Source organism: Zophobas morio, unplaced genomic scaffold (genome assembly GCF_036711695.1).
Source record: "Zophobas morio isolate AGI-343-1 ecotype UQ-CSIRO unplaced genomic scaffold, CSIRO_AGI_Zmor_V1 ptg000021l, whole genome shotgun sequence".
In the NCBI taxonomy this organism is placed as follows: Eukaryota; Metazoa; Arthropoda; class Insecta; order Coleoptera; family Tenebrionidae; genus Zophobas; species Zophobas morio.
Genome location: NW_026972126.1, coordinates 11,490,775 through 11,513,866, shown reverse-complemented (window position 1 = coordinate 11,513,866; position 23,092 = coordinate 11,490,775). Strand labels below are relative to the sequence as shown.

The 23,092-nt window shown below is 37.6% G+C and overlaps 1 protein-coding gene and 1 long non-coding RNA gene across 6 annotated transcripts in view; one reads left to right on the top strand and one right to left on the bottom strand.

Moving 5' to 3' along the window:
* LOC135132447 (protein Gawky-like) overlaps positions 1–23,092 on the bottom strand; it is a 49,698-nt gene that overhangs the window by 11,152 nt on the left and 15,454 nt on the right. Inside the window, exons 2-14 of one of the 5 annotated variants that reach the window (XM_064060544.1) lie at positions 17,008–17,382; positions 12,482–13,127; positions 10,057–10,176; positions 9,742–9,998; positions 8,947–9,685; positions 5,044–5,357; positions 4,747–4,923; positions 4,096–4,698; positions 3,843–3,985; positions 2,609–2,762; positions 2,331–2,548; positions 2,028–2,277; positions 1,843–1,962 (exon numbers count right to left, since the gene is read on the bottom strand). In XM_064060544.1, the coding sequence (XP_063916614.1) occupies positions 1,843–1,962; positions 2,028–2,277; positions 2,331–2,548; positions 2,609–2,762; positions 3,843–3,985; positions 4,096–4,698; positions 4,747–4,923; positions 5,044–5,357; positions 8,947–9,685; positions 9,742–9,998; positions 10,057–10,176; positions 12,482–13,088 (3,702 nt within the window). In that variant the 5' untranslated portion in view covers positions 13,089–13,127; positions 17,008–17,382. Of the gene's footprint in view, positions 1–1,842; positions 1,963–2,027; positions 2,278–2,330; positions 2,549–2,608; positions 2,763–3,842; positions 3,986–4,095; positions 4,924–5,043; positions 5,358–8,946; positions 9,686–9,741; positions 9,999–10,056; positions 10,177–12,481; positions 13,128–16,435; positions 16,455–17,007; positions 17,383–23,092 lie in introns of those variants that run through there. The other 4 variants (XM_064060540.1, XM_064060543.1, XM_064060542.1 and 1 more) reach the window with 4 other exon arrangements.
* Positions 10,105–10,360, top strand: LOC135132448 (uncharacterized). Its single transcript, XR_010281032.1, has 2 exons — positions 10,105–10,205; positions 10,266–10,360. It is a non-coding gene; the product is annotated as an uncharacterized LOC135132448 (long non-coding RNA).

Sequence of the window (23,092 nt, the reverse complement as noted above, 5' to 3'; positions counted from 1 at the left end):
ACCCGAGGCGGGGCCGAGTGTTCAAAAATAGATGAACATTTAGGGCGTTTAATATGAAAAAATAATTAAGTGACAGTTTTATTAATAATTTTCTCGATGATTCGGGATTATCAGTACAATGGTACAATTATCCCTGTTTTTAAACACGAGGCGAAGCCGAGAGTTGAAAAATATGGTACGCGTTTCAGATTTTGTTTAAAAAAGAGTAGGTATTCAAGATTTTTTCAAATTTGGATGATATAAGTTTTCAAGAAAAATTTTTATTTTTAGTTTTATGTTGTGAAAAGAAGTCTACACATGTTAAAACAAAAAGGCAAAATGCACGACCGAAATGTAGAACCGGAAATGACGTCAATTTTTTTTTATGGAACACTAGGTATATTTTTTCATAAATGGAAAGATTGATTTTTCGCAAAAAATTATAAGTAACCAACATTCTATAATCATATTTAAAGAGTTATTCAATAAAATAGACGAAATATTCATATTTGTTAATGACAATCTAATAGCTTGAAAAATTGACACTCATGTCATTTATTGACATAAGTGATCTTTTAAAATCATACAAATTTGCTCAAAGAACTATGTTTATCTTTAGAAAAAAAAAAAAAAAAATATAGAGTTTGTATCAAATAAAAGAAACACATGGTATGTATATTAAGAAAGAAAAAAAAAAAGGAAAATATAAACCCCGCCCACCCACCCTATCTCAATTGTGATCTTTTTTTTATTCTTAGAAACTTGAAACACGTTTAAGTTAATAAATTTTTGTAAGGAAATATGGATTTTGCAATTAAGCTCCACCCCTAGGTCTGCCAACGAATGAAAACTTCATTACTATTTACATCAGGGCAGGTATGGGTGTGGCTTAATCTTTGGTTTTAATTTTTTCTTAATATACATAGTATTCTTTGAGCAACACGATACCTAAAAACACGTTTTTAATTTCTCGCAGAGAAATACGGATTTTGAAGTTAAGCTCCGCCTTCTTGGCCCACTACGAATAAAAAAGATCATCACAATTGAGAGAGGGTGAGACAACAAGAAACTTAAAACATGTCTAAACATCAAAGTTACGATCAACGGCAACTTGGCAAAGGAGTTTATAAATTTTTGGCTCTAAAAGTAACATCATCGGCAACAGCAACTGCAACGGGAACTTCAACGTCAACAGCAAGTTTATAAATCCCACTTTATTCAAGAGTAATAATGAACCTGACAGAGTATATTTCCAAAGGATTTGTAGATGTAATTATTTATAAAACATGAGACATTAATTTTGATAGAAAGATCATTTTTGAAGCTTAAAATGCAGGTCATAAACGCTGTTACTTGAATTTTGGAAACTATTTCTTTAATTGTGGCCCACAGAAAAAAAATCCACAGGTGTAATGTAAAATTTGGACTTCTGAGCACTGTTGTGTTTAAACCATAAATTTGGTCCTATTTCCAAATTAACATTTTTTAGAAGTAACGTAAAAATGCCATTCAAATTGTCTCTAATTATATTTTGGGTTGCATCTTCTGCTTGGTTAGGCTCACTATTATTCACGAATCATCTTCTATATAAATATTAAATTCCTACTATAATGTTTAATGCAGCAAAACTGAGAAGTAGCTGTAGTAAAAGTGAAGAAGTTATACTTAAAAATAGAAAGCTGGAGGTGGCAGCGCTGGAGTGGCAACCGCCATCAAACGTATCTTTTATCGTACACCGTATTTCAGTCAACGTGGGAACCCTCGCAAAGAAATAAAACACTAAACCCTCCAGATAATTAAGAATTTTAAAACCAGAAAATGCTACGCGCAACCGCCTCCCCAGGAACCGCCGCATCCACTTACCTTTGTAGCCTCCTCACGCGTCGAGTATTTGGCAAGAGCGAAACCTTGGTGCAAATAGAGGTGGAAACTCTGCAAGGGACCGTGCTGCATGCAGAGTGTGCGTAAAGTCGACCCGTCAATCTGCAACCGGGTGCTATTAATCTCTCCTCGTCGGTCCCGCCCCCCAATCACATTCATATACGAACCTGAGCAGTCAAGTTGCGTAGGAGTAGCCACGGAGACCCGCCCCAGTTGCCGGAACCGCGCTGGCCGCCGCCCCACGACGCCGACGTCAGATTGCTAGACCATCCGTTGACGAGGGCGCCACCTTTGGCGGAAAGGCCCGGTGGCGGTCCGCGAGCGGCCTTGGGAGCACCCCACGGGTCCGAAGTGACGGCGGTCGTAGGGTTTAGGTCGCCCAGACCGCCTTTGGAGGAAGGCAGTTTGCTCTGTGGACTGGATTCCCTCAAAACGATTATATAAAAATGGAGAGACGCGCTCGGACTTACCTTGTGAAAGCGCTGGACGTCGAAGACGGCGGGTTGAAGCTCCAGGTCGAAGAGCTGAGACTCAAAGGTTGGATCGGATCCCCAGCTGGAGGACTTTTGTTGTTCGGATTCATGTTCAACACTTCGTTATCTTTTATGGTGGCGATGGAGAGCGACGAACGCACTATTGAACCGGGGGTAATACTGGGATCATCTTCGATTGACTTTATTTGATTGCCCTTTTGTAAACAAAGTAGGCGAGTTAGGGGGGTGGGGTTTGAGTGGGGGCGGTACGGTACCTTCCAGGGCTTTCCAGGTTCAAATTCAGGTACTAAATCAGACAAGGATGGTTGAGCAGACGTCGGCCATTGTGCGTCTTTACCATCGTTTGAAGAGTCTCCACCTCCGGATTCAGGCCAACCTCCATCGCCAATGCGACCGCTAGACCATGGTCTGTAAAGAAAATATAAAATGTTAATAAAAATTTGTAAGACAACAAAGATCAAGTTTTGTGCACTATGCAGATAAGAACAAAATCCTCAGATTGTTATTGAATAATCAAAGAAGATCATTAATTGGATCCGTTGTGATCATCACAGGATTAGTTCTTCATTTATTGCTATCATTAATAAGATAATTCACCAAATAGAACCATAATACTTGTGTATCAAGACCATGAGGAACTTTTCGGCCGTGGTCTACAAATCAGATGAGGTCGAAAAAGTTCTCTTAAAAGTATTCATAACGATGTTCAGTAAATGTGAGTTCAAAAACGGTGTTTCACGCTTTTTTTTATAAAAAAAAAAAAAAAATCTTGGTCAAAAACACAAGGCCAAGACGCAAAAGTAAGTTTTAGACATCCGAGTACAAAAAAGTGACACTTCATACACGTGATTTGGGGACGTAAAAGGACTAATTTGTAATGGTTGTCTAAAAATGAAGTTTTTAAGAACAAACCATACACATATCAGACCGGGTTTGGTAGCTGACGTCTAAATCGATTGTAATTTAGTTTTTAAAACGCCTACATTACACTAGAATCGCCGAATAGACGCAATAATAAAGTGCGTGATCAACGAATCAACTGCAGCCATGGTTAGAACACATGCCTTGAAGCCTCAATACGGCTTTGGCGCGGGCTGTTGCGACTTTCAAAATCACTGCCGAACGATAGTGATCCTAGTACATAAAACGCCATAGAAAATTTAAAACGAACACTGTGAAAGTAGGAAGGTTGCAAAGTATAATTTTGGGATTTAAAAATTGAAGATTACCTTTTTAGTCGGAAAATAAATTTCTTTATTACAATATATCAATCAATATAAAAAATTTCGGAAGGCATTTGCACCAATTGACAATCAAGATTTGTACAATCATCGTCAACACGTCTCGAGCGTAGGTGACCTTAAGACGAAACAACCTTTACCAGTAGTAACTTCTTTTGGAAAAGAATCTGTTCGTAATGCAATTCCAAAGAGACTATAATAGTTTCAAACAGTAGAACAAACCAATTGGATCATTCTGAATACTCACCCATCTGGTTGAGTAAGTCCTAACGGATTCATGTTCGGCGAGGTGGTCAAAGGTTTCGAGGATGAACCAACAGCTCGACTGAAGTTATCCCCTTCTTCTTTGTCTTTGTTGATCCACTGGTTGAGTCTAGACTGACTCTGATTCTGCAACAAAGCAAAACACAAAACGTCACTTCCAACCCACACTCAAGTCTCGACCGACGAAGCTCGGATCGCCCGTTCTTAACACAACCGACTTAAAAAATCCAACTCACCACTTGCTCTTTGATGCCTAGATCGGCGAAGTTGCTCTGTAGCGCGTTAATAGAATCATGCATCGGTGTGGCTGCCTTCAAAAAGTCAGATTGTCCGCCTATGCTGCCATGGTTCTGCTGTTTAACGTATATCGCTTGCTGCGCAGCAATTTGGTTTTGTAAATTCGTTATCTGCTGTTTCGTTTTCGTTATAAGTACCGAACATTGCAGCAAAGCGCTGTTCGGCTTGCCGTTGATGCATTGCGATTGAGCTACCGATTGTTGAGTCATCAGCTGTTGCAGTGTTTTGATCTGTTGCAACAGCTGGTTCAAGAGAATCAACGTTTGAGGCGCGAGCGGCTGGTTCAATATCTGGTGATTTAAATAGCCGGCTTGAACGGCCATCTGGATCTGTTGAACGAGCATTCGCAGTTGTTGTGTCGACGGCTGCGACTGCGGTTGCAAGTTTCTGCCGGCGGCTGAGGCAACGCCGAACCCTTGTGAGCCGCCACCGCCTTGGGTGAGCATCTTTTGCACCCCAGCGGGCGATATATTGTTGATTAGGGAGTTGCTGGGGCCGCCGGAGCTGTTCATGTTGTTAAGTAGATTGGGAGCATTGTTGCCCTGAAATGCTCCTTGCGAATTACTCGCGTTTACGTTTCGCCGTAGTACCTGTGGGAACGACATTTGTCCAGGAGGTCCCGAAGGGAACCTTTGTCCGGGAAATTGCTGATGGTCATAATGGTCGTCATGGCGATTTCTCCAACCGTCAGGGTTACGCGATAGTATTTCAAGCGCATCTTCGTAATTCATGTCGCCTCGTCTTAAAGCTGTCTCAACTTCTTCCTTCTATAATCACAAACAAGGATTACGGTGAAACAGTTCATCATGGCGCTTCCCAATATTTAACTTATTTTGATCCTGTACCAGTGGCAGGTAGAATCCCGCCTACGTACTGCGTATAATTACCTTATATCCCATATCCATCAGCATGCGGAAACACTTGGAATTCCAGATCATTTCTTTTGTGAGATTTTGTTTAGGACCTTGTTTGTGGCCCCAGTCAATTTCGTTGTCGCCCCACAAGTGGGCGCCTCCCATCTTTTGCTTGTTCCATGGGACGGTCTCGTCCCATCCCGGGCCGGATTCGTCCCATGAACCGTTACGTCCATGGCACCAAACAGAACCGTCTGGTTTGAGGCGAGATTGGGCCATTCCTGGTGGACCGGCAGTGCTGCCGCGTCCCATACTTGCCCCTGTGGGCAGATCTTTCCAGTGAGAGCCTATTGTAGGTGAAAAGCAAGATGAGTGCTCGTGAAAATGATGTGTATACGTGTAAGTGCTAAAGTGTTAAAACATGAATGTCGCTTGTTTGGAATACCAGAAACCCGTATAAATTTTATGTAATCCCATTATTACCCTGGAATGTTCAGCTTTTGTTTAGCGACCATATCTACAGGTACACATAAATCTACGAAAGGTCGGGCTCTAGGTTAACGTACGTGGGCCAGGTTAGGTACAATTATTAATCATATTACACACTCTGAAAATTTAATTTAATTTAGAACAAACTTATCAAACTTAAAACGACGACCGCTATGCAGATAAGCATAACGCGATTTTTTTCTGGCGTACTGTATGTCATAAGACCAGAAAATCGGCTCATACTTCACGATATTAAACTTTGGACAGTCTACGAAGTTTTGCGCAATTGAAATTATGAAAAGATGACGGTGTGACGAATAAGTGAACAAAAGAAGTTTTAAACTCAACGGAGTCAACGCTCACCTCTTTGATGTTTATTAGGATGTTCTCAGTGTAACTGAAAAAACGAGGGTAAATGAAGATATACTCAGGACAAAAAATCTAGTCCGAAGGTCAACAAAGTAGTAAATAATAACGGAAAAATTTTAATTTAAATCCTTTTCCTTATAAAAAATTATCAATAGAAACGACTGCAAAAGTCACTAATAAAATATTTTTTGAAGTAAGATGAGTGGTCAAAATTGAAACATTGAGATTTTACCATTGTGGAGATATAAAGTGTTTGCAAATCATTTAAGAATGTAAATATTCAAGGAATTCTTAGATTTCAAAGGTTTTGACTACAAATTTTCAAAATTTTCAGCAATTATAGAACTTCAGTGCTCAAATTTAGAAATTGAAGGATTTTTATTATTTTCAAAATAAATCTTTCAGATGCTCTAGAACTTTAAATGATAGGTTTTTTGGAAATTGTGGCTATTCTAAATATCAAAATTTTCCAGAAATTTTAGACATTTTGAAGGTTTTACATTGTTAGAAATTTGAGTACACAAATTTATATAATTTAAGATGTTCTACAATTTTACACATTCCACAAATTCTAGAAGTTTTATAATTTAAAGATATTCTAGAAATCTTAAATATCTAGAATAAGTTGCAAACATATAACAACTAATATCTAAGATATTTTAGAATTTTGAAAATTTTAGAGATTCTAAATTTAGGACGTTTTTTAATTTTACAGGTTCTAAAAATATTCCGATTCCGGAATTTTAGACATCCTCGAGATTCTATAGATTGTAAAAGTTACAGAAATTTCAGGGACTATAGAGCTTTATAATTTATAGGCATTGATAAGAATTTCAGGTTATAACATTATAGAACTGTTAGATATTTTAAAAACTATAGTTGAGCTTGTGTTGGCAGTTTTAAACCTTTCAGAAACTTTGTAACATAACTTGTGGAAATTCTAAAACTTCCCAATTTTGAACACCCTGGAAATGCTAAAATTAATAGACAGGATTGCAAAACTAATTAATTTTTTATGCAAAAACTAAAAATTTTTAGACGGAAGTGTTTCGGCGCCTTTTTTTTTAGATCAGGTGAGTGGTCAAAGTTCCTTCCAGTTCCTTTTTGAAACATTTTACAGATTTTGCCATTGTCGATATACAGGGTCTGCACATTTTAGAAATTTTGAAAATTCAACACATTCAAATCATTTATTATTTTTATTATTAAATTTTCAAAATTTCTGTGAACTAGAACTTAAACATTCAAATTTAGAAATTGAAGGAGTTTTATAATTTTCAAAATAAACACATGCTCTTATAACTTTAAATGTTAGGATTTTTGGAAATTGTACAAATATCAAACTTCAGAGATTTTAGGCATTTTGTATATTTTAAGATTTCTACAAAATTTGGCCATTTAAAATATTTAATATGTTAGAGATTATGGAGATTTCATAGATGCAATCAACTTTAGAGGTGTTCAAAATTTAAAAGAAAGTGAGTATAGAAATTTAAGATGTTCTATAATTTTAGAAATACATACTGTAAAGATTTTCAGATTCCAGAACATTAAACTTACAGGATTTTGAAGTTTCTAGATATTTTTGGGTGTTTGCGAGTTGGAGATATTTAGAAAAATTTGAAGATTTTGGGCATTTTTGGAAATATATGCTTTTTTCCAAATGTTCTGGAGTTGTTCTAGAAATCTCAAAAATAGAAATAAGGTTATTTCGTAGTTTGTTGGGTTGTAGATTAACTTTGAAATCCTTTAAACTTTTTTAAGATACCAGAAATTCTAGAAATTTTGTATTTTTATAGATTATAGAAATTTCAAAAATTTAGAACCGTTGAAAAATTTTAACAATGGAAAACCATAAGACATTTTAGAAAATTAAAAATTCTCGAGACTCTTAAAACGTGGAAATTTAAAATGTCTTTTAATTTTGGATTCTACAAATATTGCGATTCCAAAATTTTAGCCATTCTGGAGAATATGTAGTTTGTAAAAGTTACACAAACTTCACAGACCACAAAGCTTTATAAATTACAGCCATTGATATATTTTGAGGTTATAAAAATGATAAAACTTTCGGAGATTTTTAACCACACAAAAATTTAAATATTCAGCAGATTTTATAATTTCAGATATCTTAAAAAGAGCTTGCAACGTGTTGTCAGATTGGAAATTCTGCAAATTACATGTTTTGAGTCTTTCAGAAACGTCACAACTTTCATAAATTTCAGATTTTACACATGGTAATAGTAATTAACTTTGTGTGCAAAAGCCACCAATAAAATATTTTTTGACGTAGGTGTTTAGGCGCCTGTTCGAAGTTCCTCCAGTTCAAAATTAACATTTCCGCCAAGCAACAGATATTTTTTAAATCCACAATATCAAATACCTTTCACCCAAGTGTCACGTTCCCATTTTTATTTCTAAAGCAGTGCCGTATTCATAAATGTGTTATCCCAAGCGCAAAAATTTACCGCCCTGTAATTTAAACGTCACTCAATATATCAAACACAATCTGAAAGTAATGTAATTTCTTATCGTGTTTCGTGAGTTGGTTTCGGTATTCTGATCATATTTCATGTACGTTTGTGTAAATACAAATTCGTGGTTGAATTGTAAATTCGAAATCTTTCTGGAAATCCTACTTGACCTGGACAAATCGTATGATTTTTTTAAATTATAATTAATGAAGTTAACAGAACTTGTTAGTAGTTGCCCTCGCTGCGTAAGTGAGGGAATTAAATATGTAGTGTGTATTTTCTAAATACCAAACTTGAATTGGAACATAAAAGAATCGAAATTCTAACGTAAACAATTCCGAAGAAATGTAAGTGTAACAAACTGGTTCCGTTCAGTGCCGCACCCACATTCTAAAATTTAAATACGAAACAGATATTTAATTTTCTCTTTCCAGTCCCGACATTTTCGAGAAAAATACTGTAACTCATAGCAACCGTAAACCGACCTTGGTCACTCCACATCCTAACCTGCACCACGTAGTCCTCGAACCTCGAACCCGCCCTTCCGCGCCATCTACTCAAAACAACCATCCCAACACCCACCCACCAAAACCACCAAAAATACCTTGCTGAGGATTGCCCCACAGCGACGTCCCGTCGTCGTAGTTCGGCATATTGCGCCTCTGCGTCGGCGGCGACGGTTCCTCCCATCCCGCGCCGTTGCCGGGTCCCACCGGCATCTTGCTCTGGTGATGCATGTGCTGGGCGCCTGTGTGTGGTCCTGCTTGTCCCCAGAACGCGTCGGCCCCGGCGCCGTTCAGTCTTCCTGTAATTCCTCTCGGGTCGCCTCTCATGTCGCTTCCCGCCAGTCTCATCTGCTCCCGCGGGTCTAACAGGCGCATCGGATCCGAGCTGCCCGCTCGCATGTCCCGCAGGTCCGGACGCATGTCCCTCGGGTCCATCGCCGCAGCGCGCGGGTCGGCCGTCCGCGGGTCGCCCCAGCCCGGATTGCCGGTGGCCGCGCCCCACTCAGTCTCCTTCTTCGGCCCGCCCCACATGGCACCGCTGTTGGCGGTGTTGCCCCACTGCTGTTGGCCGGACGGCACGCCGGTCCACACGTTGGAGCTGTCTGTGTCGTCGTCCTCGCCCCAGGTGCCGCCGATGTTGGTGGACGGGGTGTGACCCCACGGGGTTTTCTGTTGGGGCTGCGGGGGCGGCTGGCCGCCGTTGCGCAAGTTGGCTTCCCACAGTTCGGTGCCGTTGTTGATCGCCGGCTTCCATGGCGGCGGGCCCGAGCCGTCCATTTTCATGGGCGGCTCTGGGCTGCCCGGGATGTCCCAGTTCGTGTCTTGGTTGACGTGTTGCTGTGGGGGATTACAATGTGATGCGGCTAAATTAAATTTACGTGGCAAGTACTTACGCCTCCCCAACCGTCCTGGCTGAAGATGGCTTCCCTCATGTTGTTCAATTGTTCAAGTTGCTGTTTGGTTGACGTGGTCGTGTTCGGTTGGGTGCTGGTATTCGGCGGTTTACCAGTGGAGGTCGAGGTCGTGGGTTGGGGTCCGCTGTTGCTGGCGGCTGGTTTTGTTCCCGGCTGGCCCCAACTGGAATTGTTCGGCTGAGAAGAGGGCGTTTGCTGCTGTCCATTCGAATTGAGATTAGAATTAGCCTTGTTGGCTGTAACGAGATAATCCGTAAATTAAATGATAAGATGCAAAAAGTGACGTCGAATTACCATCTTGTGTAGGTCCCTGGTTTGAGGTTGGTGGTCGATTAGCGTTATTGTTCCATTGCTGAGTGCCTGTATTGTTTTGATTTGCAGGATTGGCTGTTCCCCAGCCGCTCGTAGTGTTAGCTGGAGATAAACAAATTAGATAATTACGGGTGAGTTATAAGACTTGTACAAAACACGTGCAGAGAGAAAAATGCCGTTTCTATTTGTAGTAACAAAAGAATGTTAATGCAGCCTCGGTATCCGTTGCTTACGGGTGGAGTGCACAGAACGTCACTGGCGCATTTTTGGCACGCTCGTATGGACACTCGGTGTGCAAAAAGTGCCAACAACCCAGAGTCTTTTTTGCTATTTTATTATAGCGACTTTTTCGTACGTCAACTTTGCAAACACTGTTCCTGAAAAATTCTCCACAAACGGATAAAATTAAACATGACACAGAGCTTTGCTTTGTTTAGAGCTTGGAGCTCGAGGTTTTACAGCAAAACATACGACTTTAGTTGCACAGAAGAGTTCTTCCGCTTTTATTTATATATGTACCCGATTTTTTGCTCTTTATTTGCCTTTAAAAGTTATTAAACGGTAAAAAACAAATACCATCCTCTGACAAAATGCAGAGAGATGGAATTATTTCGCTTTTAAGGAGGACGCAATAAAGCTTATTTCTATTATGCAATTTATTTTATTTAGCATTACGAAATATCATTAAAGACACCTTCCTTGAGTACTCCTAGCGAAACTCTACGCAAATGGAGGTTGTTGTCATTGCCATCAAATTGAATGTAATTACGAAATAAAATAATGGCAGTTCTTTGAACCCTATTAAATCGCAAAAATGATTGAACAAATGTATGAATTTTAATACCACAGTTCATCGATAACGATTTTATATTGAATAACATGCATGATATTTTTGTCTAGATGGTAACATTACCAATAAAATAAAATATAGAAATTATCGCTTTTTTGATTTATTAACGTACAGTGAGTATAAGTGTAGCACAAATTCGCGATAAAAAACACCAACTTTGACGAAATTGTATTTTTAATTTAAGTGTTTATTCTATCCTTATCAATTGTTTTTACACTTATTTTTGTACATTTTAATGTATCAATAAAATTACGAAACACCAAGTTACTTGAAAGTTGTCGTGTGTATAAAAAATTAATTACATAAACATACATAGATAAATTAATAAAATATACCTACACTACTCAAAATACAGATAATTAACAAATCAAAATAAACAAAACTTAGATAATCACTGAGAATTATTATTATAATATCAACATCAATCGAACATTACAACACTTCCAAAGTCACAAATTTATCACAGAGAAATCGTTAATATGAAAAAACAAACCTTTGCAGATACCTTCAAATTTTGTTATTTTGAACAACCAAAAATGTCTGCTATGTAAAAGGGATTTCAGTATTTTAGAGTCGTTGGAAAGAAATTAACATGAAATTTGTTGCTAGATTCCTGATACTGACCAAAATTTTCAAAATAACGCAGACTACTACGACTACAAAACAAATACGACATCAAGTTTTCAAGCTATCAATTACAAAGCTTAAAAAGTTAGGTTATGATTGACATTTATGACATGAGGGATCATCCATCGTCACAACGAGGCGGCAAAATCCACGAAACTTCAAAGCCGACTTGATGTACGATCTTTTAAAATCACCTTGCATTATTACTCTGAAATATATACGATTTGCATTATTATCATCAAAATTACAAGCAATCTGTACGAATTGATGTAATTAAGACACTATGCTAACCATTTTTGCATGTTTTTACATAATATTTGCATACTTTTCCAAGTTCGACGAATTTTGTCGAGTTATTTTGTTATTGTAACTTAAAAAATTATACTTTCTTAAAAAGTAGTGCGACTCTGAAGTGCCCATCGTTAAGATACTTATAAACTCAGTTTTATCAAATCAAACACTGTAATCACCGTCTACTTAAGTTAGAATGTAAGAAACAAAATGCGTCATAAGCTGGGGACACAACTTCACAAAACTTTACGACCTGTGTATGGTCGTTTTCGTGGCCTACTAAATGAAAAGTGACTTTTACATGGCCTGCTCATTTTTGAAACATGTATTGGCTTTTCGGTGACCATAAATCAAAATTTGATGCTAATACGTGAAAATTAATGCATACCAGGACAGTTAAAAATCACAATTCAGACATGCACAATTTTTTTTACACGAGACCTGTCATGATCTCTTCCTTTCCTCTCTCCCATTTTTGAAAACTGCGTTTCAGTAATGTATGCGTCTTAAGACCAACACTGTTGACGTTCAAACCCATCAATAATTTTAAATTTTTGGACCAAAGGCCAGCTTACACGTACCAAGTCATGCTTGCTTACGTGTAAGTTGGCCTTTAGTGGATGCGAATTTTGTTCTTACCGTTATTATTACTGGCCTGTTGAGAAGGTGGGGTGCCCCAGCCAGAAGTGCCTGTGCTTAGCGAGCTCTCGCCGCCGCCCCTTAATCTCAAAGGGGCCGCATAGTTCTCGCTTGTGCGCTGAGCATGGGGCCCGCGGCACGTTTCATCGCAGTGATAGTCGTTGTTATCGCAGCTAGTTGCAGTACTACCGGTGAGGTTCTTCAGTGCATTGAGGTCGAGTACTTCGAGGTCATCAGACTTTTGGTTGGGAATGTCTCGTCCGAGGGGTAAAGCACCAAACTTACTATCTAACTTATCGCTATTATTGTGGGCGACCTTGCAGTGGTCTTTACGTTGTATTTTTGGTACGGTAACAGAGTTCAGAAGACAGTTTTCGGTCACAGATTGCATTCTAATATTAGAGTTGCCGTATGAACGGCAACTTGAGCCGTTTATCACAGATGAGGCGCCGATTTCGACGCAGGGTGGGCTCGGGGGATCGGCTCGACCCCCCCAAGCTGCCCGAGCGACTTGTACTGGGGGTGCGCTGCCCCTCATGGCTGACACTTGAGGCACTTGGTAGGTAGGAAATGTAGACTTCGGCTCGGAGGGGGTGGGGGCGCGCATCGTCACTAGTGCTCCATATCAGTCTGGCCAGCCAGAGATCTGTAACAGAGATAAAAATACTGTCAAAACAATCATCAATCAGATATTGACTATTTAAATACTATTCAGTTTAAAGGTGTTTTATTCGTATCTTGCAGAATAGAATTGCACACATTTCTGACGCAAGTGTGTTCGGAATACGAGGTACTTATTTGTTAAAAAAATATTGGACGGGTCAAACTACCAACAAATGTCAAGGAAAAACTAAAATGCTAGAATTTCGACAAAATTGCTACGTCGCGTCGAAAGATACTTAACATTTGTCATATTTATGTCTGGCTATTATGTACATTCTGTTCCATTTCAACGAAAGATAAATGTCGCAAAAAAATCAAACACAACAAAATAAATTTCTCTATCAATATTAATTTTTTACTTCGTACACACACGTACAGCTTCAAAGTTATTTATGCCATGGGTGCCGAGAATCCATGTAACACGCATGGAACGATGCATACAAGTGAGTCATGTTATGCGATTGTGGATAAGGATAATAATATCAATTCCTGTGACGCCTTTATCTGTGAATAAATAAATAATAGTCAGAAATATGTGGATGACAATAGAGTTATCACTAAATGATTGATGTATATCTGGGAATTTTTAAAACAAATTTACCACAATCAATAAAGTTCGTGCCGGTTTTATTTAAAATTCTAAAAGCGCAACATTACGAAATCTTTTATTAAACAATCACTTAATGCAGAAGTGCTGCAATCAATTTTTGAAGTTCCTTAAATTTGTGACTATGCAATTTATTTCAATTACGGTTGTACTTCTGAAATAATTTGTCAGGCTTTCAACGCTTTAGAGAATTAATTGCAAATGAAATATGATAGTTGCTAACTCTATTGTTAAGGTACTTCTAATTATCCCTGAAAAATGAGGTTTGCAGAGTGTTAATCGACTGGCGATGTTGTCAATGTCTTTTTTCTTACGCATGAAACAAATACGGTTTAGGTCAATCAAAAGATTCATTACACTATTAATTGTAATCACCGTCCACTAACATTATCTATATAGGTGGTACAAAAAAAGTGAAAAATATTGATTCAGATTAGATTACAACGTGTTAAAAATTAAAACATTTATTTCCCCCAAAAATTGATGACGTCACCTGCTTCTGGTTTATTCCACTCTCATTTTTAATTTTACACTCAGACGTTATTCCGAGAACCGAAAACGAATTTCTTTGAAACTTTGGTAGGATGCCAACAGTGACTATGGATTATCAAACAGAAGAATATTCACGATAGCTGATAAATAAATCAATATGGAAGCTACATCTTGAGATTGGGTGCCGCTTGTGTTGTCAGTGATAAGCATTTATTTTTAGAAATGATTACAATGTTGCCTTAAGACAATTACCGTTATCGAGCGATTAGTGTTACATTGTACCCATTAAAATTAACAAACATACATAATTTATTAATGGCGCTTGAAACACCCAAGGCAAACTAGAGGCTCCATTTTCCACAACAATGTCGGAACAACCGTTCCGACAAAAACACGTGATCTACCTCAACGCATTCATAATCTCTTTACAATGTAAATACGTCCTTTCTTTCGTCCACCTGCTACTTGCTCTTCCAGTTTCTAGAATTTTCTAAACTCTTTCTTTACCGAATCTACCTGTCGACAATTTCAAAACACCCTTCCAACTTGTTCCTCGTGTTCGCAAACCGTAAGCAACCAACAAAAATCTGTAAACCGTAACCGTCGCGATTTCTCAAAATCACCAACGATATCCACAACAATATAACGTCATTGATCAACCTATACTTTGTTTACCGAAGAGATGGAGTTGTAAAAGTGACTCATCTCCACGTGATTGTTAAAACCTTACTTTGCTATCGAATGGAAAACGAAGTCGAACCTCGGATTATAAATCTGAAGAATCAGATTTCGATTCAACATTTAGGTTCACCAATAGTGGAGGATTAATTTTCTTAATTGTAAACAAAAGTTTTAATCAGAATAAAATTAAATCTTTATTTCCCGAGCATAAGTAATAGGATGCATTCGATGTGTTATGACTTCTAGAGTATGAAATAATAGGACGCCCGTTTTCTTTGTCAGGATTTTTTAAGACAGATTGTTGTTAAATTTTAGATTAAGTAGTATCTCTATTATTGATGGAAATTTCGTAACGCAGTTTTCATTACTGTTTTTAGCTTAAAAAACTCTATAATTATTCGGATAACACTGGCAATTTTTTTGTCGGAAATAAGATACTCTAAAAAATAAATCAACAACGTTTTCCACATAATGTATAGAGCTTTGAAAAATGTCACCAAAACTTTAAAAAGAATAAAGATAGTAAAATGGTTAAAAAAAATGCCCATGGGTTATCTAGAGTGACTTTTGGTCAATTTATATTTAAAATTTCATACCAATAAGTGTATTAATAACGGATATATTACATTCTGAAAATGTAATGAGCACCTCCTTAAGTATTATACATTATCATTTATAATTAAGTTGGTTTTGTATACCAAATCGTTCATTAGTTTACCACAAAACTTGACATTTTTACTGTCAACTTGAAGTGCTTTTTACTTAATTTAAAAATTTAAAACTTATTATTAAGTGATAAGCATATCCGCAATGACAATTTAAGTCGGTTTGAATACCGTGCTACTGTTTATCATAATAATAAATAAATTTACATCAAAATAATGGTTTCTTTGTATTATTTAAATTTTTATGAGCAACATTTTGGGCCATACTGTATGTTAATTCAAAAACAAGGAATATAAGAATCAATTTTACACAAGCTAAAATATTTTCAAACATCCCGCTGATGGTTTTTTAATGTGTTTAAATTTTTTAGACACGTGATCACTCCATCTGTTCGGTAAATGAACTGTAGAAGGCGGCTTTTAAAAACTCGGGCATTTCTACATTCTGTAAACAGATGTTTCTTTGAGCCCCCTTTATAGTTAATAAATTTAGTTATAATAATTCTTCATCACAATCATATATTGCAAAGAAACTATTGTTTAACACTAGAATTGTAAATTATGGACAAATTCCATACAATGAAAATACAGTAGCGCAGTTAGTCGAAACGATACACCCTCGCCGCAGAGGCTTGAAAAATATTTGATGACGTCACATCGTCGCCATAGCAATGGCGGAAAATGAAGCTTCTAATCTAATTCGCCCTACAAAAAATCTTTCACCCAATTTTCTACCACTTTTACGGCTACAAAACAAACGCGATAAACACAACCAAAATACAGGAAATTCGTTCATATCGACGTGTTCTTCTCAAAAGAATGAGTTTCAGTGGTAAATATACGAACCCTGGCAACTCGATTTCTGCACCAACATTACTCTGATTACGAGTGCAACTCCCCACATCTTTGTTCTTATCTTATCGCTGAGCAAACAAACGGCGACGGCTCCCGATCGTACAGGGAAAATTTTTCGGTTTTTTGGAAATGGACGATCCGATTCGAGATATTTCTAGAAAATGCAGCGAATGCGACAACCACCTACATTACCGTCACCGCAGTTTAATAATAGACATGAAGATTATTTTGAAGCATTGTGCAAACACGCGAGTAGGCGGCGGTGGATTGCTTTGGAGAAAATTCGCGTTGCCAACCTGAAAAACGAATTGTCGGTGTGCAGGTCTTAAGGATCCAGATCGGGTTGTTTGTTGTCAATCTTGGCAAGTTTGTTGCGGCTGCGAGGCTCCGAGCGATCGATAAAAGAAAACGAGAAAGTTTGGGTTCGGGTACCCAGCGCCGGAATGTTTGGGTTGCGGCGTAATGGGCGTGTTTATGTGCGAGTTAATGGTCGAATTCATCGGCCGTAACAATACCAAATAATAACAATAATCATAAAAAACGCCAATAAATATTGAACTTACACACAAATATGGACGCCCGTGGAACAACTAGCCAAGTTGGTAGAGGGGAGCATCAGAACGCTTGAGAAACTTCACACAAGTCATTATTATTATTATCCAATACGCACTAAACTGATTCGCCTTCACAGTCAGAAAGTTGGTGAATTATCACACGAACAAATGAGAATACTAAATATCACAATTATTTCAATAATTTGGCGTTAAATACTTGTATTATACGGGCACCACAGATTTGTTTATTGATCCGCAATTACGTGGCAGGGCTGCCTTCACTCTACGACCGCTGCTCGGTCCGCTCCGGCGACGTTCGGTTTTGGAAAGCGTGCAGAGCAGTGTTGCCAGATGGACTCGACCGAGTGTCGGAGCCCGACACAACTACAACAACAAAATATATCACACATTTTCATCGACGTTTTCCGGGCAACGTTTGACAGATAGAAATTTCTTTAATGACGTAGAGGAATCTCCTTTTATAAAAATGTCATTGACTTTCAATGGATTTATCGCCAAACATATTTTGCTGAATAGTATATTTTACACAGAACGTTAATAATGAACTTATCCCGGAGAAAAATTCGCCAATGGGATCGAGAACCATACTCGGCCTACGAAGTTCCCCGAGATCCTATAATTCATGTTTCACTGTATTAAATTTTACAATATAAATTTAAATCTTTGGTTTTTAGTGTACGTTTAAATCAATTACTTGGGGTTATCCTTGATGCGTTTTTCAGTACAGGGTCAAAGCCGAACCGGTTTTTGTTTTTCTGTAATTTTAATCTTTTGGATCTGAAATTGGAGTTTCGGCTTCTTTTTATTGTAATTTTTCATTGACATTTCCAAGTTTAAAACTACGTTTTAGCTGAAGATGTGTATGAGTTAAAAAAAGGTGATCTAAGGTTATCTAGACAGAACTTCCCTCATTTCTAAGTACAGTACAAGATATTAAGCTTTTTAGAAAAATTATGAAATTTGATTTTGCCAATTTTATTTTTTTATGATAACCCTTATAAGTGGGACTATAGCCAATTACAGGAAAAACAGAAATGGAAACTGAACACGATTAAAAATTAACAATTACAATTACAAAAGTAAAACTAAGAATGATTGCATAACACAATTAATAATTTTACTGATTGAGTCGAAATTAATACCACATAAGTGTGAAATTTGATTGAAATAACTGCGATTTTTTTTGCACGATTTCAGAGTATTCGGTGTTGTAGTTTCAAAGTTGTATTGTATTGTAATGTGTTTTTTTTAACCTGGATGTCTAGGGTAAAAAATTAAGATGGATTCATAAACCACAAGTAGTGGACGTCATCACATTAGTATCATGATGTTTTGTATAATTTCCGGTTGTCAGCTATTAAAATCGACATTTTTAATTTGCAAAATTTAATCTAAATTTATCGCATGTCGCGATTGACATCTGTCACAAAATTACTTAAACATAATACAACATAAGGGCAAGAAAAGTTCACATTTTTGTTTAAAAAGTACTGGCAACAGACTCAGTCATTTCTGATTATGCGGTATCATAAAATATAGTAATGGAGTCCATCGGGCGACTTGCCAATTTCATGTTTTCTTGATGTTTTATGAAAGTACAAAAAACGTGATCTCCCGTTTCCGTCTGTCTTTCGTTCGTACCGATTTTTATAAGACACGTATTTTCCGAAACTACTGGATCGATTGTTGTCAAATTTTGTACGTATATTAAGAATATCATATAGATGCTAAAACGCTAACCAAAATTTGGCCAGTCAGGCAATAATTTTATAAAATAAGGTGCTCGTTCACTTGTTGAGCTTTCACCCGACATCCAGATTTTTGGGAAAAAAAATCAAAATTTTATAACATTTTGTAGTTTAATTTTGAATCTACGAAATCGAATGCTTTGAAATCTTGCAGAAGTTTTAAAATAATCGTGCGAATGGTAAATTCCTAATAAATCCTATTGAAGATGTACAAAATGTGATGAAGTGATCACAAAACTTTCTAAAACAAAAACTTATTTGAAATATACGCTTCTTTATATTTACTTTAACATTACATAAATATCTCTATTTTAACTTACTAGGGGTTCACAAAAAACAATAAATAAAATTCGCAAAATCAAATTTTACGAGTTTTCAAAAATGATGGATGTCTTATTGTACTTCAAGGGCGAGGGAAGATCTGTCGGAATAACCTTGGACTAATTTTTTTTAACCCATACGCATCTGCGGCTAAAATTGAGTGAAAGGTAGTCTCAGTCTAAAAATGACAAATGAGGAATTAAAAAGAAAGTTTTACTTCTGAGTTTGTTGAAATATTAGATTTTCCCGTTTTTTAAAACAGAATTCAGTTCCCATTTTACAGTAAATAATGTAAGTCAGTGAAATGGACAAAAGAGATAGGGGGGAGGGGCTGGGTTCAGGTTTTTCTACACATCTTCTTCATTCTAGTGACTACTCTTGATATTGTTCAGTTTTATTTTAGCAAATACTAGCTCCGCCCACCCGCCCTCTATTTTATTAGAAGGTATGTCATTTGCCCACCCACCCGCTCTTTATTTTCTTAGAGGCTATGCCATACACTCTAAGAAAATAGAAAGCAGATGGACGGCACTAATATTTGCTTAGGTAAGACCGCACAATAATAAGAGTAGTCACTGGAATGACGAGGGGATCTGCAGGCGGAGCTACTGCTTGCTTATAAGACTCTTAAAAAAATCAACTCAACTCCGCCCACCTTTTTCTTTGTTTCACTGTACAGTAGGGACTGAATTCTAATTTAACAAGCGGTAGGATCTAAGATTTAAAACAACGTAAAAAATGGCTCCTCCCACCCACCCCTATTCTGTTTTGATCGTTCATTCTTGTTGGCTCTGAAGAAAGCATTTCACGAGTTTTAAATTTTTAATTATTCACTTTTCGATTTTTCAATTATTGACGTCTCCAATTTGTCCACCTGCATTTCTTCAATTTTTAATATATTTCTTTGTTAGTATTTGCTAAGATAAAACTGATTTTGGCAAATGACATACCCGCTATGAACAGAGAGGGCGGGTGGGCGGCCCTAGTACATGCTAAGATAAGACTAATTTTGGTAAATGACACACTCTAAGAAAATAGTGGTCGGGAATAGTATTTGCTAAAATAAGACTGCACAAAAATAAGAATAGTCACTGGAATGACGAGCGGCTCAGTGGGCGGGGCTACTGCTTGCTTACAAGATTCTTAAGAAAAAAGCTAAACTCAGCTCCGCCCACATTTTTCGCTATTTCACTGGCTTAGTTTATTTACTGTACAGTGGGAATTGAATTCTATTGTGACAAGCGGAAAATCTAAGATTTAAAACAAAGTCAAAAGTGTCCAGTTCACCCGCCCATCCTCTATTTTCTTACAGAGTATATCATTTGCCAAAATCACTCCTATCTTTACAAATATTAGCCCCACCCACCCGCCCTTTATTTCCTTAGAGGATATGTCATTTGCCAAAATTAGTCGTATCTTAGGAAGTGCTAGCCCCGCCCACCCGCCCTCTATTTTCTTAGAAGGTATGTCATTTACCAAAATCAGTCTTATCTTTACAAATATTAGTTTCGCTCGGGCACTATTTAAAACTTCTTATTGTTTCACTTTTTTAAAAAGCTTACTGTGAGAACGGTTTGGATTGGAAATCTTCGAAATTTTGTTAGATCTGTGGGAGTATCAGCCTCAATTTGTGTGTTGACTGTAGAAGACGAATATTAAAAATCTTTGCTCAAAACAAAATTTTCTACTAAATTTAGTGCAAAAAGAAGATTAATGAAATGTCCAAAAATGAATTACTCATCAATAAATCGACCGCAAAACTTTGTAAATCTTAAAAAGCATTTATAAAATATCAAAATCTCTAAAAATTAATGTTAAACCCACACCCTCAGTCGTTCAATGCTGAACAAAGCCGTATAAATCTACTCTTTAATAAATTTAACTGTGGTGTCTGTTAGGGTTGTGTCCAGTGATGAATATGAATTTGTTCGAATGTAAGGTGATATTTAGTTGACTTTCTACTATTTGAACTTGTTGGGAGTGAATCTGACTATTTTTCTGAAACAGTTCTGGTACGTATGTAAATTTTAAAGTGGGATCCATCACCTGTTACGAACTTTTACTAGCCTAAATTAAACAAAAAAAACTATACAATATTACAAGTGTATGAAAATAAAAGTGTTTTTCATCACTTTTTAACCACAATTTAAAACATCAACTAATGATTACGTTTGTAGAATGACCTTGAGCACCTAACAAAGTCTAAAACTGTCAACTATCTGAACGATGTAACTGTCACATTGCTTTGACGTAAAGTTTAATTATTATTATTACTATTGTTTTATATTAAACACCAATAAACCTATAATTAAGTTAACGTTGACGTTGAATGTGAACACAAACGTCATTCGTGAGTAATCACGCTTTGTTTACGTTTTATGTGCAAGAACCATCAATATTAAATATCGGAAAACTGCCAATTTCATTGAATATCAATTTTACAACTTCCTACTTAAAAACCCCCGAAACAGAATAAGAAATTCCCCCAATTTGCCATTTCGGAGCACCAAAATCGATAAATCGTCGACCGCAGCTCGAAATCGGCGCACCTACCGAAAAGCGGCTAGATCCGGCAACACTGGTGCAGCGCGGAAGGTGATTTCGATAAACAGGCGGCAGCGGCGGGGCGCCGGGGGGGACGCCGGGGGCCGCTCGACCACGACAAGACACCGACGCTTCGCGGAATGCAACGTAAATAAAAACAAACCGGCCACCGTTAAATGTCGATCGTACCGCTGCGGGCGAAAATGGCACCTAGCCACGACTGGGGGCGGCGAGCCGATCGCCTTCGCACGGGACAGATATCGCGTCGGAGACGGCGTCCGAGGTAACTGTTGTGCTTCGCTCTCCTGAATAATCGACGACGCCGTCGCCGCCGCCACCGCCGCGCGCCCTGACCCAATTTCCCTCACAACTAGGGAAAAGGGATAAGGTCAGGTCGCACCGGGAAGATCGAAGGGTACGCAAGGCCGAAGCTGTTGTCTGGTTGTGACCTCAACTTGGCCGAAATTAAATGGGTCACATGCACCGGCGAATACGACGAGGGAGCCGCCGGAGGAAGAGGCGATCATCACGTATTTCCGAGTTCCGGCCGCCGGGAGGCGGCCGATGCGCCGAGGGGCGGCCATTGCACGGGACCGGTGCGAGTTTTTTATTCATGTTATGTAATGGCGGAAAACAAGTTGCACGTTTTTTAGGTGCATGCCAACTGCGCTGATTCGGGGTCTTTTACATTGTGAGGAAGAAGAAACCGCGCCGACATGGGTTTTGTGGTTTAATAATCTTGGAACGTAATGATGGCGGATACCGCTGATACTAATTAACATTAATATTTAGCAACGAGTGGAAGAACTGAGTGGATAATCAGCATTGTTGCTTTCCAAAAATCGTTTTGCAATATATAATCCGCTATCATATACATGTATACGAGAAAAATAGAAGAAAGAAGAAAATAATGAAGGAAAACGCCGAGATATTTTTTAACAAACATTGTACAGGAGCCATGATTTAAACATATTTTGAGAATTTCTAGTTTTTTTCGATTCTTATTTACTCAAAAACTTTGTTATCTATCGTGATCTTTCACACTCAAGTGGCACCTTTGAACTAACTCTTATCGTTGTCAGTGGAAATGAAACACTGAAAATCTGATATATTCTATATTTTATTTTTAGAAAAATTTTGCTTTTTATGTGTATTTCACCATTTTAATGTAACGACAAAAAAAAATCACACAGCCAGCATAGGTAACAATAACACTCCAAAACAGTCTTATTTTAGCTGTCATTGAATGATACCCTCCAACAAATATTGTTTTCAAGTGCCAATAACTACCTTTATCTGATTAGATACGTGATATGATGACGTAATTCACACTTGGCTAAAATGCAGCCACTCAGACCTTAAATATTATCTGTGATTTACAAATAACGGTTTTCATTAATTTTGCGTACCTAGTCTACATAATTTAGAAATTATATTTTTTTGTAAATAACTGTCTCTGT